Source organism: Lynx canadensis, chromosome B4 (assembly GCF_007474595.2).
Source record: "Lynx canadensis isolate LIC74 chromosome B4, mLynCan4.pri.v2, whole genome shotgun sequence".
NCBI lineage: Eukaryota > Metazoa > Chordata > Mammalia > Carnivora > Felidae > Lynx > Lynx canadensis.
The window spans coordinates 66,751,500-66,767,611 of NC_044309.1; the positions used below are offsets into that span (position 1 = coordinate 66,751,500).

At 35.0% G+C, this 16,112-nt stretch overlaps 1 protein-coding gene across 1 annotated transcript in view; it reads left to right on the forward strand.

Moving 5' to 3' along the window:
- The window catches only part of CB4H12orf40 (chromosome B4 C12orf40 homolog), a 53,665-nt gene that overhangs the window by 15,296 nt on the left and 22,257 nt on the right, over positions 1–16,112 (forward strand). Inside the window, 3 exon segments of the mRNA XM_032593732.1 lie at positions 6,918–7,447; positions 7,703–7,772; positions 8,834–8,894. Of these exon segments, the coding sequence (XP_032449623.1) occupies positions 6,918–7,447; positions 7,703–7,772; positions 8,834–8,894 (661 nt within the window).

Consider the following 16,112-nt stretch of genomic DNA (forward strand, 5'->3'; position numbering starts at 1 on the left):
CTGCAAGTGTTATCTGTTTCTGTCATTGCTTTTGGGCGACAGGATCTGCCAGACTTTTCACTTATTCCAAGAGTCTGTCCCATGTTGATTAATTTTTGAATGTTAAATAAGCTTTGTATTCAGGAGATAAACTCCACTTAGTTATAGCATGCTATCCTTTTTATGCATTCTTGTTTTTGATTTGCTAAAATTTTATTAGGAATTTTTGCATTAATCTTTATGAGGGTTATTCTTTTCTATATTTCTTTCCTTGTGATAACTTTGTCTGGTTTTGAAATCAGCCTAATGTTGATGTCATAGGGTGACTTGGGATGTATTCCCTAATGTGTAATTTTCTGAAGGTTTATGTAGAATTGATACAATTTCTTCCTTAAATGTCTGATAGAGTTCATCAATGAAGCCAGTTGGTATGGAGTCTTTTTTTGTGGGAAGGTTTTTTTTAAACTATAATTTCCATATTTTACTAAATACAAGGCTAGTCTGAATATTTTTTCTTTGAGTGAAATTTGGTAGTTTGCCATACAAGGATTATATCTATGTTTTATCTATGTTGTAGAATTTATTGACTGAAAATTAATAATAATCTCTTGTTATGTATTTAAAATTTTTAACATTGTAGTGATGTCTTTTCTCTCCTTGCTAATACAGATAAGTTGTCTTTCCCTTCTTTTGCCTGTTTTAAATTGAAGTATAATTGGCCTGTAACATTATAGTAGTTTAAGGTACAGTGTAATTAAATATTTGTATACATTGTAAAATAATCACAAGTCTAGTTACCATCTGTCACGATACAAAGTTACAAAATTCTTATGTTGAGAATTTCTAAGATTTAACTCTTAGCAAATTTCAAGTACGCAATACAATATTATTGACTATAGTCACCATGCTATGGTCACCATTACATTCCCATGACTTACTTATTTTATAATTGGACTTTTTACCTCTTGACCAACTTGACCCATTTCACCCACTCCCCAACTTCCCTCCCCTCTGGCAACCACCAGTCTGTTCTTTGTATCCATTAGTTTTGTTTTGTTTGCTTGTTTTTTTTTCTTAATTTTTTAGGTACATAAGTAAAATTACGTTACTTTTCTTTATTTCTCTGGCTTGTTTGATTTAGCATAATACCCTCAAGTTCCATGTATGTTGTTACTAATGACAAGATTTCATTCTTTTTTATAGCTAATAGTATTTCATTACATATATATACATATATATATATATATATATATATATATATATATATATATATATTCCCCATCTTATTTATCCATTCATCTATCTTCAATGGACACTAGGTTGTTTCCATATCTTGGCTATTCCAAATAATACTGCAGTGAACATTGGAATGCATATATCTTTTTGCTCCCCCCCCCCCCCCAGGATTATTCTTATTTAGAGATGTTTACCTAGGGTGAAAGCTGAGGTCATTCATCAGAGATCATTTTTCTTATCGAGTAAAGGTGTTTTAGTGCTGTAAATTGTCCACTAACTGGTCCTTTTGCTGTATTCTCCAAATTTTGATATGTTTTGTTTTAATTTTCAGTTAAATATCTTCCTAATTTTTCTTTTGATTTCTTTTTCAATCTATGAGTTAGTTAGAAATTTTTTGTTTGATTCCTAGACATCCTAAGGCATTCCTGTTATCTTTCTAAATTAGTTCCATTGTGGACAGGAAACATCCTTTGTATGATTTGAATCCTTTCACATTTGTTGAGACTTGTGTTATGGTCAAGAATGTGGTTTACATTTTTTGTGATTATTGATATGGTAGGGTTTCAATAGGTTCTCTCATTATTTTTTATTTGTCCCATATCTGTTTATTTTTCCTCTTTTTCTACCTTTTTTTAATTTGGGTTTTTTTAATGGCTTAATTTATTTTTTTTCTTGGCTTATTAGTTATGTCTGTTTTGTTTTGTTTTTCAGTGGTTGCTTTAGTTTATAGTATATATTTTAACTTATCACAGAGTATCTTAAAATTTTACCACTTCAAGTATACTATAATAACATAGTATGCTTTCATTTCTCCATTCTGGCCTTTGTGTAGTTGTATTCATATATTTTACTTATATACATGTTACAGATCCAGTAATATATTATTGTTTATTTGTAAAAAGAGCTAAAAAATGAGAAAACATGTTTTTTTATATTTAAGTACAAATTTACTGTTTTTGATGGTCTTCATTATTTTGTGTAGATCTAGATTTCCATCTGGTGACATTTTCCTTCTAAAGACTTCCTTTAATATTTCTTCTAGAAGGGTCTGCTAGTGATGAATTCTTTAATCTTTTGTGTATTTGTCTCTCTTGTATTCTTTTTGAAAGATGTATTTTGACTTGCATTTTTGCAACAAGAAATTTGCTGTCATTTTTAATATTTGTATATGCAGTATACAGTTTTTCTGTTTTTAAGATTTTTCCATCATGTATTCTCTACCATCGACTTTCTACTATGGATTTTATCCATTGCTTAGGATGTTCATTTTCTTATCATTTCTTGTGTTTGGGCTGTGTTGAGCTTCTTAAATCTGTGAACTTACCATTTTTATCAAATTTGAAAACAGTTTAGCCATTAACTTTTAAAATATTTTTTTCTGATTTCTTTCTCGTCTTTGGGACACAAATTCCATGTAAGTTAGCCCACTTGAAGTTGTGTCATAGTTTGCTAATGTTTTGTTTTTGTATTTTCAATATTTTTCTTTGTTTCACCTTACATAGATTATATGGCTTTATCTTCAAACTCACTAATTGTATATTCTTTGATGTCTCATCTTCTCAAATCTGTTCAGTATAGTTTTCATCTCTAGAAGTTTGATTTAATTTTTCTTTATATCTTCCATGCATTTATTTCAACATGCCTAGTCTTTCCTCTTTCTTCTTGAAAATAGGGAATATAGTCATAATAACTTATTTTAATGTCCTTGTCTACAAATTCTATCATTTGTGTCATTTCTTGGTCTATTTCTAATCGGTTTTTCTTCTCATTATGGGTTGTAACTTTTGGTTTCTTTATATTCCTGGTAATTTTGTTTGAATTATGTACATTATGAATTTCATCCTTCTGGTGTCTGGAAATTTTTGTATCCGTATAAATTATTGTAAGCTTTGTTCTTGATACAGTTTAGCTACTTGAAAATAGTACGATCTTATTGAGGCTTATCTTAAAAACTATTTTTTTAATGTTTATTTATTTTGAGAGAGCAAGAGTGCACGAGCAAGTAGGGGAGGGGCAGAGAGAGAGGGAGAGAGAATCCCAAGCAGGCTGTGTTGTCAGTTCAGAGTCCGACATAGGTCTCAATCTCAAGAATTGTGAGATCATGATCTGAGACCAAATTAAGAGTCAGGCACTTAACCCACTGAGCCACTTAGGTGCCCCGAGGCTTGCTTTAACTTTTTAAGTGGGACCAGATATGCCTTCAGTCTATGGTTAATTTTGCCCCCTGCTGAGGTACACTTCTGAGTACTCTGATTCCTTTTGAATTATGAGGTTTTCCACTCTGGCTGATGGAAATACATTTTCCATCTATGTGTGAGTTCCTGGACTTGTTCCATCTTCTCCTTTTAGATGTTTTATTCCCCTTCCACACCCCAGCCTTGGGTCTTACTTCCTATGCATGTGCTGATCAGTACTTAGCTGGAGATTTGAGAACTCTCTGTAGATCTCCAAAGTTCTTTCTTTGAAGCACTTTCCTTGGGGCGCCTGGGTGGCGCAGTCAGTTAAACGTCCGACTTCAGCCAGGTCACGATCTCGCGGTCCGTGAGTTCGAGCCCCGCGTCAGGCTCTGGGCTGATGGCTCAGAGCCTGGAGCCTGTTTCCGATTCTGTGTCTCCCTCTCTCTCTGCCCCTCCCCCGTTCATGCTCTGTCTCTCTCTGTCCCAAAAATAAATAAACGTTGAAGCACTTTCCTTCATGATACTTTGCCCTGTGAACTCTATTCTCTGTATGCTTTCTGAACGTCTGTCTAGCTCTGTTTTTTCAACAAAGGGAATCTGTGAGCTCTGACTGGGTTGTCTGTTTTTATTTTGTGGCTTTTTTTTCTTGAGAGAGAGAGGGTGCAAGTGAGTGAGGTGCAGAGGGAGAGAGAGAGAAGTGGGGCTCACCGGAGCTTGTGTTTTACCTCAAGTGGGGCTCATGTTCACCCAATGTGGGACTTGAACTCACAAACTGTGAGATCATGACCTGAGCCAAAGTCAGATGCTTAACAACTGAGCCACCCAGTCGCCCCTGTTTTGTGGCTTTTATACTCTGTAGGCAGTAAGCTAGGAGCAGTCCTAGGGTTCACCTCATTTGCTGCGTTCTCTCTCTCTCTCTCTCTCTCTCTCTCTCTCTCTCTCAGATCATTATCCTGTTCTACCTGATGGTTGATGTCTGAAAACTTTTGTGTCCTATATTTTGTCCAATTTTTTAAATTGTGTCAATTAAAAGGGGAGATCTAGTTCCTCTTACTTGATACTGGCTAGTTGGAAGTTTTGAAATTTATATTCAGCTAGCAGTCAAACTCATATTTTTCAAGGCAAAATGCCAGTCAGTTTTACTTTTGTATGTAGAACCTTTCAGCGTTTCTTATTGCTCTCTTAAGAAATAAAGCTCTATCCGTATGATCCAGTAATTCTACCACTGGGTACTTAACCCAAGGAAAATTAAAACACTAATGCAAAAAGATATATGCGGCCCTATGTTTCTTGCAGCATTATTTACAATAGTAAATTATGGAATCAACCCAAGTGTCCATCCATAGATGTCTGGATAAAGAAGATGTATGTATATATCCATAATGGAATGTTACCCGTCATAAAAAAGAAGGAAATCTTGCCATTTGCAGCAACATGAATGGATCTAGATAGTATAATGCTGAGTGAAATAGGTCAATCAGAGAAGGACAAAACCATATGATTTCACTCATATGGAATTTAAGAAACAAATAAAAAAAGGGGCAAGAAACCAGACACTTAAATTTAGAGAACAAATTGGTGGTTACCAGAGAGGGATGGGTGGGGAGGATGAGTGAAATAGGTGAAGATTAAGAGTACATTTACTGTGATAAGCACTGAGTATGCATAGAATTATTGAATCATAATTTACACCTGAAACTAATATAACACTGTATGTTAATTATACTTGAATAAAAAAGTGAAGTTTTGTATACTCTGGGTTCTTTTAAAACCTTATATCATAGGTGTTCTTTCACTGATTCTATTCAAGCTTTATTCCTTTCTTTTTGTTCCTAAAGTGTACTGCCAGTCTTAAATCTATGCTTATTCTATTCCCTTGATGATGCTTACTCCTTTCTTCACATGTCTGGCCATTCTGTTTCTTTCTCTTATTTATCACTTCCTTACTAGGAACTTTCCTGACCAAACTATCTGATACAGGACTTCTAACACAAGTTATTCCATCATGTGATCTTGTAGCATCTATATAACTGTTGTAATTATCTTTTTTATTTATTTATTTTACCTTTGTACTTATTGATGGTTAAGTATTTAATTATTTTAAGAATTTTCCTTTTTTCCCCAAAGTTTTTTTTTTTATTTGTTTATTTATTTGTTTGTTTAGAGTGAGCATGAGCAGGGGATGGGGCAGAGAGAGAGGGAGAGAGAGAATCCCAAGCTGGCTTTGTGCTGTCAGTGCAGAGCCCAACATGGGGCTTGATCTTAAGAACTGTGAGATGGTGACCTGAGCCAGAATCAAGAGTCGGACACTTAGCTGACTGACTCACCCTGGTGCCCTAATGGTTATGTATTTATAATTTTCCTGAACTAGAATATAAGCTGTGTTGTCTCCTTCTACATAGTAGGAATACATTAAATGTGTTTAATACACATAAATAAGCCTTCCTTTACTTTTTTTTTTTTTTTTTTAGAGTAATAAAATTTCTCTGGTGTTAAGATGTATATTACTGCATAGTATAGGTTATGTCTTTTGGTATAACATAATAGCATCATTCTGTCCAAAACATCAATGAGACCTATATTGAGAAACAGTGTAGGATTGTTATCTATGAACATACATGGGTAAAACATCTCTCTCTGCTTAAAAGTAAACTTAACTCTTTTATCTCTCTGCCCACAACACATGGCATAGTGTCTGGAAACACAGCAGACGTACATGCTCGTTAAGTATTTAATAACTTAAAAAATGGAAATCAGAGTTTTGGTGGTCTATATATCTTTTCTAAATTTCTTTGTTACCTCCAATCTTTGGAACAACTCAATCCCAGGTAAATTTGTTGGTAGTCAATGGCAACAAAATCCAGAATATCTTGATTTCTAATTGTGTTCTATGATAGTTTTGATCTGATACAAATTGGACATGTTAGAATTATGATTTCCTCATTAGAAGGAACTTAAAAGTTATCTAGTCTTACCTTTTCATCTAATTTATCTTATATCTTAGATTACTTATATACGCACTTGTATATATGTTTTTCTGCCTTGAGAACTTTAGAATTGTTAGGTTGAAAAAAACCTGTTCTAATATTCCCATGATTATTTGATTTTATGTTTTAACACAGGATTACTTTTCTCTGTACAGTCTTTAAATATCTTTCCCTGGTTAAATGAAGCAGCAGCTACACACAGTGTCTAGGTTATTCACTAGATCTTGTTACAGAAAACAAACTATATATAGGTTGGGCATATTTTGTTTTATTAATATAATAGTAAATTGAACCCATACTAATTTTTCATGTTGAAATACTGAACTAAGTGTAGATTAATTTTATACTTACTAAAGCACTAGAAGAATACATTAGACAATTTTCCACCCAAAGCAATATTTTTTTAATTAAAAAAAATTAAAACATAGTCTAGGTAATTGTTAGTAGCTACTTGATATGTTCTCTAAGAATTTAAGTGCTTCAAAATGAAAATGCCCTATTTTTTTTCTTTCTAAATATGTTTTTACGTATCCCAAAGTCCAAGAAATAGGAATTTCCTTACTGGAAGATCTGTTAGAGTTATGGGTGAAGATTGTGGAAGCATGAATGAGCAAAGACAAACAGACTTTATTACTGAAAAACAATCAGTACAACCTATTTGGAGAGAAAATAGAAGAGAGGTTTCAAATTTTCTTGAAGACATGAACCAGCCAACAGCCAGCCTTATATCAGAGAATTGTAACTCTTTTATTAGTGAAAATGTGATCAATTTATTAAACACAGATCAGCAGAGGATAAAGAAAACCTTTGACAAGTGTGGTTATGACAGTATGGAAGATAATTGCGCAAACACAAGTTCTGATAAAAATCATTCAGCTGGTCAATGCATTAGAAGTAATTTTACAGATCCAGAGTTGACTTTTAGTTGTTCGACTTTTAATGAAACACATTATCCAGAGAGGTGTCAGCCAAACAAGAAGTATCAGAAAGAGTACAACAATAATGAAAGAAATACTTTTACTATATCTTTTAAGAAGGATTGTTGTATAGCCAGCTCTGAAAATAAAGGTGAGTGTCATACACGAAAAACATAATTTATTGGGGTTTTTTTGTTTTCAGTTTTAGGTGTGTGTGTGTGCGCGCGCGCACGTGTGCCCTCGTGTGTGTGTGTGTTTAGGAAGCCTTATGAAATTAAAAATAGCATTGTATTATATGACTTTTTGTATCAGTAATTCCCCTCTGTATGGGTCATAAGCTTTAAATTAAAAAACAGAGATGGTCTATGTTAAGGTTTTGGTTCAGTGCATATTTTTATTTTTAAAGGAAAATTTGAAAGTGATTGCCAGGAGAAGACACCACAGAATGAAATCCAGAAACATCCGGTGAATTATATGTAAGTTTTTAGGTAAATCCAGGGAATACAAATCAGGATCTAGTATAATGCATGTTGAAGGTTTGACCTGATGCAAAATGAGGTAGGCGAATAGCTGTCTGAGAGTGGGTAGACCACCCTCAAGGAAGGCTTACTACTTACCAGAATCTTGGTAATACCACCCCACTTGAGAGTATGGTGCTCATATTTGCAGTGCAAAAATATCGGGAATGATAGTATTAATTAGATTTGGGAAAACTGACTTACGTATATAAGAAACTTATATACCCACCATAGTGTCAGTTTATTAATTTATAGTAAGAAATAGAAGAGTCACATGTATAGCAATGCTTCCTTGCATGGTGAGCATATTTTCCAACTTTTGGCAGTTCTTTATGGGAAGATTGCTTGGTTAGTATAAAATCAGAACAAGAGAGTGATAGAATTCAAATATTAATAGCATAAGCAAGCATATTAACAGTTTATGGGACTGTTATTATAGGTAATCAAACAAAAGTTCTAGTTTCAGAAGAGTCCAAACTTTTTTTGTAGTGATTATGATGTAGTCAGATTTTGGTCTTGAAAATCATGAACTAGAATATATTTTTATTCTGAAAGTATTTCTTAGGGAAATATTTAAAATGTGTTTATAAAAAGAGTACATAAATGCTATTTTTATGGGATTGGCACAACAAATTAATTAAAATGTAGATTCACAACTTAATAAAATCAACAAAGTAGCTACTTTGTTGACAGATACTCAAATTTTCAGAAACGTGTGAATAAAAAACATTGTAGGCCTTGAATTTTTGAATGTACTTTATGAAAGTGATTTAGAACATGGTCCTCCAATCTGGCTAAAGGTCCACATAACTTGAAGGGGTGATTTTTTTGAATTAAAAATGCCAAGTTTGATCCACATATAATAAATAAGCACTTTAGGTTGGAGCTTATGAATCTGTTTTTTGAAAAGCTTCCCTTGTAATTCTGATCTGAAACCAACATTGGGAACAATAATTTAGAATAAGGGTTTTCAGTAGGATTAAAGCACACTTTAAAAGCATCTTATTTATGATCCTTAGGGGTAATATCTCTTTGGAAGGATTGCATTCTAATCCATCATGGGACTTGAGATTTGGTGAGGTAAAGTACATCTTATATTACTTTTCCAATTAAGTCAGTTGTATTATGTCATAATATAATAATACTGGTTGGCAGTTTACTTTGGTTTAAAGTTTGATTTAAAGTTAGTTTTTATCAAAAAATTTCTTTTTAGGTTAATACTTTTTCTTTGTTTTAATTTTTTCACTTTGGGGAAATTATAGCTTAGATTTAGACGTAAAATTACCACCTTTTTAAAAAGTGTAACATGCTTTAAGATAAACCAATCTAGATGCTTAAAAAATTCTTCCTATAAGTCCTATAAAATTTTTTCCAAGATGAAAACATCAGGTTTCAGTATCCTATGGTGAGCATAGTTATATGTTTAAGAATACTGAAAGATCTATAAGCACTGGTTATGTAAGTTAAAACCACTGCTGGTAATAAGGGTGTGTGATTGTTTCAACAGTCCAGGCTTTGTGCTAGGAGCTTTATGTACTTTACTTCTAATCTCCAAGAGCCTGATCCTGTAAGGTCTTCAATGCAGAAGAGACTCAAGTTCAGAGAGATTAAAGAAATTGTTCAAGGTAACACACTCAAACCAGGATTCAGACTCTTACCTGACTCTATATTTTCACAGATACTAATTGTTTTCTCTTTTTCTCTTTGATGAATATGCATTGAATACATAATATGTATTCATATAATAGAATTTATTGAGGGTCTCCTATATGCTAGACACTGTTGGAACAGTGGTGAAAAAAAGTTTTTGTTTTCTGAAGCTTACATTCTTTTATGCACCAGACACTGAAAGGTACCGAGAGGAAAGGGCATGGAACCTATCTTAGGGAAGCTATGGTAGCTAGCCTGAAACAGAAAAAAAGAACCTAGTACATTTAGATACATTGCTCCAATTACAAAGGTTTGTAGAAACTTAGTAAAAGACACTTCTTCTAAGTTTTTTAAAGGAGTTTTATGGTTTCAGTTCTAACATTTAGATCTTTAATCCATTTTGAATTCACTTTTATGTATGGTATACATAAAGTGGCCCAGTTTTCTTCTTTGGCATGTAGCTATCTGGTTTATTGAAAAGACTTTCCCCCATTGTTATTCTTTGCTCCTTTATTGTACATTAATTGACCATATAGATGTGGGTTTATTTCTGGGCTCTCTATCTTATTCCATTGATCTATGTGTCTGTTTTTGTGCCAGTACCATACTGTTTTGAGTCCTGTAGCTTTGTAGTATATCTTGAAATCTGGGATTGTGATACCTTCAGCTTTGTTCTTCTTGACCTTAGCAACATATTTCTGGTTTTGTTTCCTTAGGCAAGGGAAACAAAAGCAAAAATGAACCAATACACCCAAATAAAAGGCTTTTGTACAGCAAAAGAAACTACTGACAAAAATGCAACCTTCTTAATGGGAGAAGATAGTTGTAAATGGTATATCCAATAAGGGGTTATTATCCAAAATATATAAAGAACTCATACAGCTTAACACCAGGAAAGTAAACAATCTGATATAAAAATGAGCAGAGGACCTAAACAGACATTTCTCCAGAGTAGACAAACAGATACCTAACAAACACATGAAAAGATGCTCAATATCATTAATCATTAGGGAAATGCAAAACAGAACCACAATGAGATGTGATTTCACACCAGTCAGAATGGCCAGTATCAAAAAGATAAATATAACAAGTGTTGGCGAGGATGTGGAGAAAAGGAAACCCCTCTTGCAGTGTTGGTAGGAATGTAAATTGGTGAAGCTGCTATGGAAAACTGTATGGAAGTTACTTAAACAATTAAAAATAAAAACTCTGTACAATCCGGTAATTCTATTACTGGGTTATTTATCCAAAGAAACCAAAAACACTAATTTGAAAAGATATATGTGCCCCATTGTTTATTGTAGCCAAGATTTGGAAACAACCCAAATGTCCATCAGTAGATGAATGAATAAGAAATTGTGGTACGTGTGTGTGTGTGTGTGTGTGTGTGTGTGTGTAGGGACACACGGTGGAATATTACTCAGCCACAAAAAAGAATGAGATCTTGCCATCTGTGACATGAATGGACCTAGAGAGTATTATTATGCTAAGTGAAATAAATCAGAGAAAGACATACCATATTATTTCACTTATATGTGGAATAAAAAAAAAATGAACAAAAAACCTGGACTTTTAAATATAGGGAACAAACTGGTGTTTGCCAGTGGGGAGGCTAATGAGGGATCGGCAAAATAGGGGAAGAGGATTAAGAGGTAAAACCTTCCACTTATAAAATAAATAAGTCACAGAAATGAAAAGTACAGTATAGGGAATGTAGTCAATCATATTGTAATAATGTATGATGATAGTTGGTAACTACACTTATGGTGAACATTGAGTAATATATAGGATTGTCAAATCAGAGTGTTATACACCTACAACTAATATAATCTTTTATGTCAGTTATGCTTCAGTAAAAAAAAATAAAGATGACAGTTCTAAGTTTCATGGTCAGTCAGAGGAAGATGTGATAGAGGAGAACACTTTTGATTTGGGTGTAAGTTTACCAAATGGACAAACTGCCTTTATCCTATGAAGAAGAAACAATTTAGATAGAAACTAAGAGGTGAGGGAATATAGGTTGTTGTAGAAACTGTAAGTAAGGGGGTGCCTGGGTGGCTCAGTCAGTTAAGCATCTGACTTTGGCCCAGGTCATGATCTCACAGTCTGTGAGTTCCAGCCCCATGTCGGGCTCTGTGCTGACAGTTCAGAGCCTGGAGCCTGCTTTGGATTCTGTGTCTCTTTCTCTGCCCCTCCCCCACTCACGCTGTGTCTCTGTCTCTCAAAAAATGAATAAACGTTAAAAGAAAAATTAAAAAAAAGAAACTGTAAGTAAGTTGTTTCATTCTACTTACTGTTATTGCTTCTACTGTAGCATAAATTATACGGTGGAGGAATGGCAGGAGATAACGCTGGGCATTATAAAGGGCCAGGTCATAAAAGACTTTGTAGGACGTATAACAATTTAATTCCCTATCATCAAACAGAGAGCCACTAAAAATTTTTTAGCAGAGGAATATTACAAACATCAGAGTATTAAAAAGTTGAGGAGTGGCAGTGAGGATGGAAACAAGAGCTATCACAAAGATTTAGAAGGTCTAGTTTTGATAGAGCTTGGTGATTAGTTAAGTGAAAAGGGAAAAACTGAAGTCCTGTATTTATGATTTGGGTAAAGGTTGATGGGATGATGCTACCAAGACTGAAAACATGGGAGATGGTTGCAGAAAAGGTTAACTCTCCATCAAATTTTATGTGCCCTCTTTTACAGAATAGAGCTGTTACTGTGAAAGGGCTACCCGGTCAAGGAACACATTTTCTTTATTTTTTTTTAATGTTTGTTTATTTATTTTTTTTTTTAATTTTTTTTTCAACGTTTATTTATTTTTGGGACAGAGAGAGACAGAGCATGAACGGGGGAGGGGCAGAGAGAGAGGGAGACACAGAATTGGAAACAGGCTCCAGGCTCTGAGCCATCAGCCCAGAGCCTGACGCGGGGCTCGAACTCACGGACCGCGAGATCGTGACCTGGCTGAAGTCGGACGCTTAACCGACTGCGCCACCCAGGCGCCCCAAATGTTTGTTTATTTTTTAGAGAGAGCATGAACAAGGGAGAGGCAGAGAGAGAGGGGAGACAGAATCTGAAGCAGGCTTCAGGCTCTGAGCTGTCAGTACAGAGCCTGACATGGGGCTCGAACCCACAAACTGTGAGATCATGACATGAGCCAAAGTCAGATGCTTAGCCAACTGAGCCACCCAGAAGCCCCAAGGAGCACATTTTCTAATCTTCCATTCAACTAAATTTGGCCATGTGGCGAGATCTCAAAACAATGTTATCAGCAGTGTGGTGCATCATTTTCATGCACTGTAAAAGGTGGGGATTCTTTCTCCATGTTACCCCTCATGTGATAGCTACATGGTAGTGAAGCCCTAAGGGATGTTTGCAGCCACAAGATGGGAGGGACTGAGTTTCTAAATCACTAGTTGGAAGAAAATTGCTGACCTGAAAAACTCATTTTAGATTATTAAATAAGAATGAAATAATTGTGGGGCACCTGGGTGTCTCAGTCAGATGAGTATCCGGCTTCGGCTCAAGTCATGATCCCACAGTTCGTGGGTTAGAGCCCTGCGCTGGGCTCTGTGCTGACAGCTCAGAGCCTGGAACCTGCTTCAGGTTTTGTGTGTGTCTCTCTCTCTGCCTCTCTCTCTCTCTCAATTTCTCTCTCAAAATAAACATTAAAAAAAGAATAATATATATTCGCTCAAAGAAGGAATTATCAGCAGGTTAAAATACTTAAAAAAAACAAAAACCTCTTTTGACTATATCTATGACAGCTTAAATGTGGCTAGAGCAAGTTGGAAAAGAAAATAAGCCCATTAGGGTAGAGCCTGCAGGGAATCAAGTACTATGAGGAGGTCTTTGGGTAGACTAGACATGGGCTTGTAATTTGTGACTCATGGACAGGGCTGAAGGTGTAGTGAACTTTGGCTAAGATCTTAGATTCTACAAGAGCGACCAAAGCAGGAGTCAGCACAGGGAGGAAGAAGGAAGGAGTAGGCGCAGAAGAAAGGCAGGGCTGTGCCTTCCCACTGGCTGGGTAAAATCAAAACAGTTAGTTCCTACTGAGTCAGAATTAAGACAGAGAAGCAAACCAAAATCCATCTTGGATGCAGATTGTAGGGAATGGGGAAGAAGTGGTGTTCCCAAGATCCTTTTGTTGGATGTGGAAGGGAATAGGAGAGAACAGGGTCCTTGGAGGAGTATAAAAATAATTTTTAAATTAAGATTTAATTACATATAATGATTTGTTAGTTTCAGGTATATATCATGATTTGATGTATAAAATGTGAATGATCACCAAAATAAGTCTAGTTAACATCCATTACCATACCACAGTAAAAATTTTGTTTTTTCTGGGGCACCAGGGTGGTTCACTTGGTTAACTTCTGTCTTCAGCTCAGGTCATGATCTCACAGTTCATGAGTCCAAGCCCCGCATCAGGGTCTGCACTAACAGTGCAGTGCCTGTTTCAGATTCTCTGTCTCCCTCTCTCTCTCTCTCTCTCCTCTCTCTCTCTCTCTCTGGCCCCTCCAGCCCTCTCTCTCCAAAATAAATAAACATTTTTTAAAAAATTGTTTTTTTCTTATGAGAACTTTTAAGATGTCTTAGCAACTTTTAAATGTACTATATAGTTTTACTAATTATAATCACCAGGTTGTACATTACATCCCCAGGGCTTATTTATTTTATAAGTGGAAATTGTATCTTTTGACAACCTTCATCCATCCTTTTTGCCCATACCCAGTCCCACCTCTGAAACCACCAGTCTGTTCTCTGAATCTATACTTTGTTTTGTTTTTTAAGTAGGCTCCATGCTCAGTGTGGAGACCAACATGGGGCTTGAACTCATAACCCTGAGATCAAGACCTGAGCTGAGATCAAGAGTCAGATACGTAACCAGTGAGCAACCCCAGGCCCCTCTCTTTGAGTTTGTATTTTAATTTTTTTTTCACATTGCACGTTATAAGTGAGACCGTATGGTATTAGTTTTTCTCTAACTTATTTCATTCTTCATGATACCCTCAAGTTCCTTCCCTGTTGCAAATGGCAGGATTTTCTTCTTTAATATGGCTGAATAATACTCCTTTGCATATGTATACCACATCTTCTTTATCCATTCAAACATCTATGGACACTTAGTTCATTGCATGTCTTAGCTATGGTAAATAATGGCAATAAGCAAGGGAGTGAGGACAATCACTTTGAGTTAGTGTTTACATTTCCTTTAGAAAAATTACTAGAAGTGGATTTGCTGGATCCCATGGTAGTTCGGTTTTCTTTTTTGAGGATGCTCTATACTGTCTGAATAGCAGCTGACTAATCTACATTCCCACCAACAGTACACAAGGCTTCCTTTCTCCACATCCTTGCCATACTTGTTAGTTCTTGGTTTTTTTTTTGGTATTAGCCATTTTAACAAGTGTGAGGTGCTGTCTCATTGTGGTTTTGATTTGCATTTTCTTGATGATTGATGGTATTGAGCGCCCTTTTCATGTACCTGTTAGCCATCAGTAGGTCATCTTTGGAAAAAAGTCTGTTCAGTTCCTCTGCCTATTGTTTAATTAGATTGTTTTTTGCTTTGAGATTTAGGAGTTATTTACATATTTTGGATATTAACCCCTTATTAGATAAATGGTTTACAAATATTTTCTTCCATTCTGTAGGTTGCCTTTTCATTTTGTTTTTGGTTTCCTTTGCTGTGCAGAAGTTTTTTTTAGTTTGATGTAGCCTCACTTGTTTAGTTTTGCTTTAATTACCTTTGTTTTTGGTGTCAAATCCAAAAAATCATTGCCAAGATCACTGTCAAGGAACTTATCTCCTAGGTTTTCTTCTAGCAACTTTATGGTTTTCAGGCCTTATGTTCAAGTCTTTATTCCATTTTGAGTTAATTTTGTGTATGTGTAACATAGGAGTCCATTTTCATTCTTTGCATTTAGCTATGCAGTTTTCCAGCACCATTTATTGAAGAGACTGTCCTTTCCCTACAGTACATTCTTGGCTCCTTTGTTGTAAATTAGTTGGCCATTATATATGTATTTACTTCTGTGATTTCTCTTATGTTCTCTTGGTCTATGCCTATTTTATGCCAGTACCATACTGTGTTGATTACCATAGCTTTTTAATAGTGTTTGATATTAGGAATTGTGATGCTTCTAGCTTTGTTCTTTTCCTCAATCTTTGGTTATTTAGGGTCTTTTGTGGTTCCATACAAGTTTTAGAATTATTTGTTCTACTTCTATGAAAAGTACCTTGGAATTTTGGTAGAGATTGCATTGGATCTGCTTTGGGTAGTATGGGCATTTTAACAAGATAATTCTTGCAATCGTGAACATGGATTATCTTTCCATTTGTTTGTGTCTTTTCTTTCTTTTTTTTAGTGTGTCTTCTGTTCACCAATGTCTTACAGTTTTCTGTGTACAGATCTTTCACCTCTGTGATTAAATAAATTTTTAGGTATGTTATCCTTTTTGATGCAGTTGTAAATGGGATCATTTCCTTAATTTCGCATTCTGGTAGCTCATTATTAGTGTATAGAAATGAAGTTGATTTTATATGTTATGTATCCTGTAACTTTACTAAATTTGTTATTTCTAACAGTTTCTTGGTGGAATGTTTAGTGTGTTCTATATGTAGTATCCTTTTATCTGCAA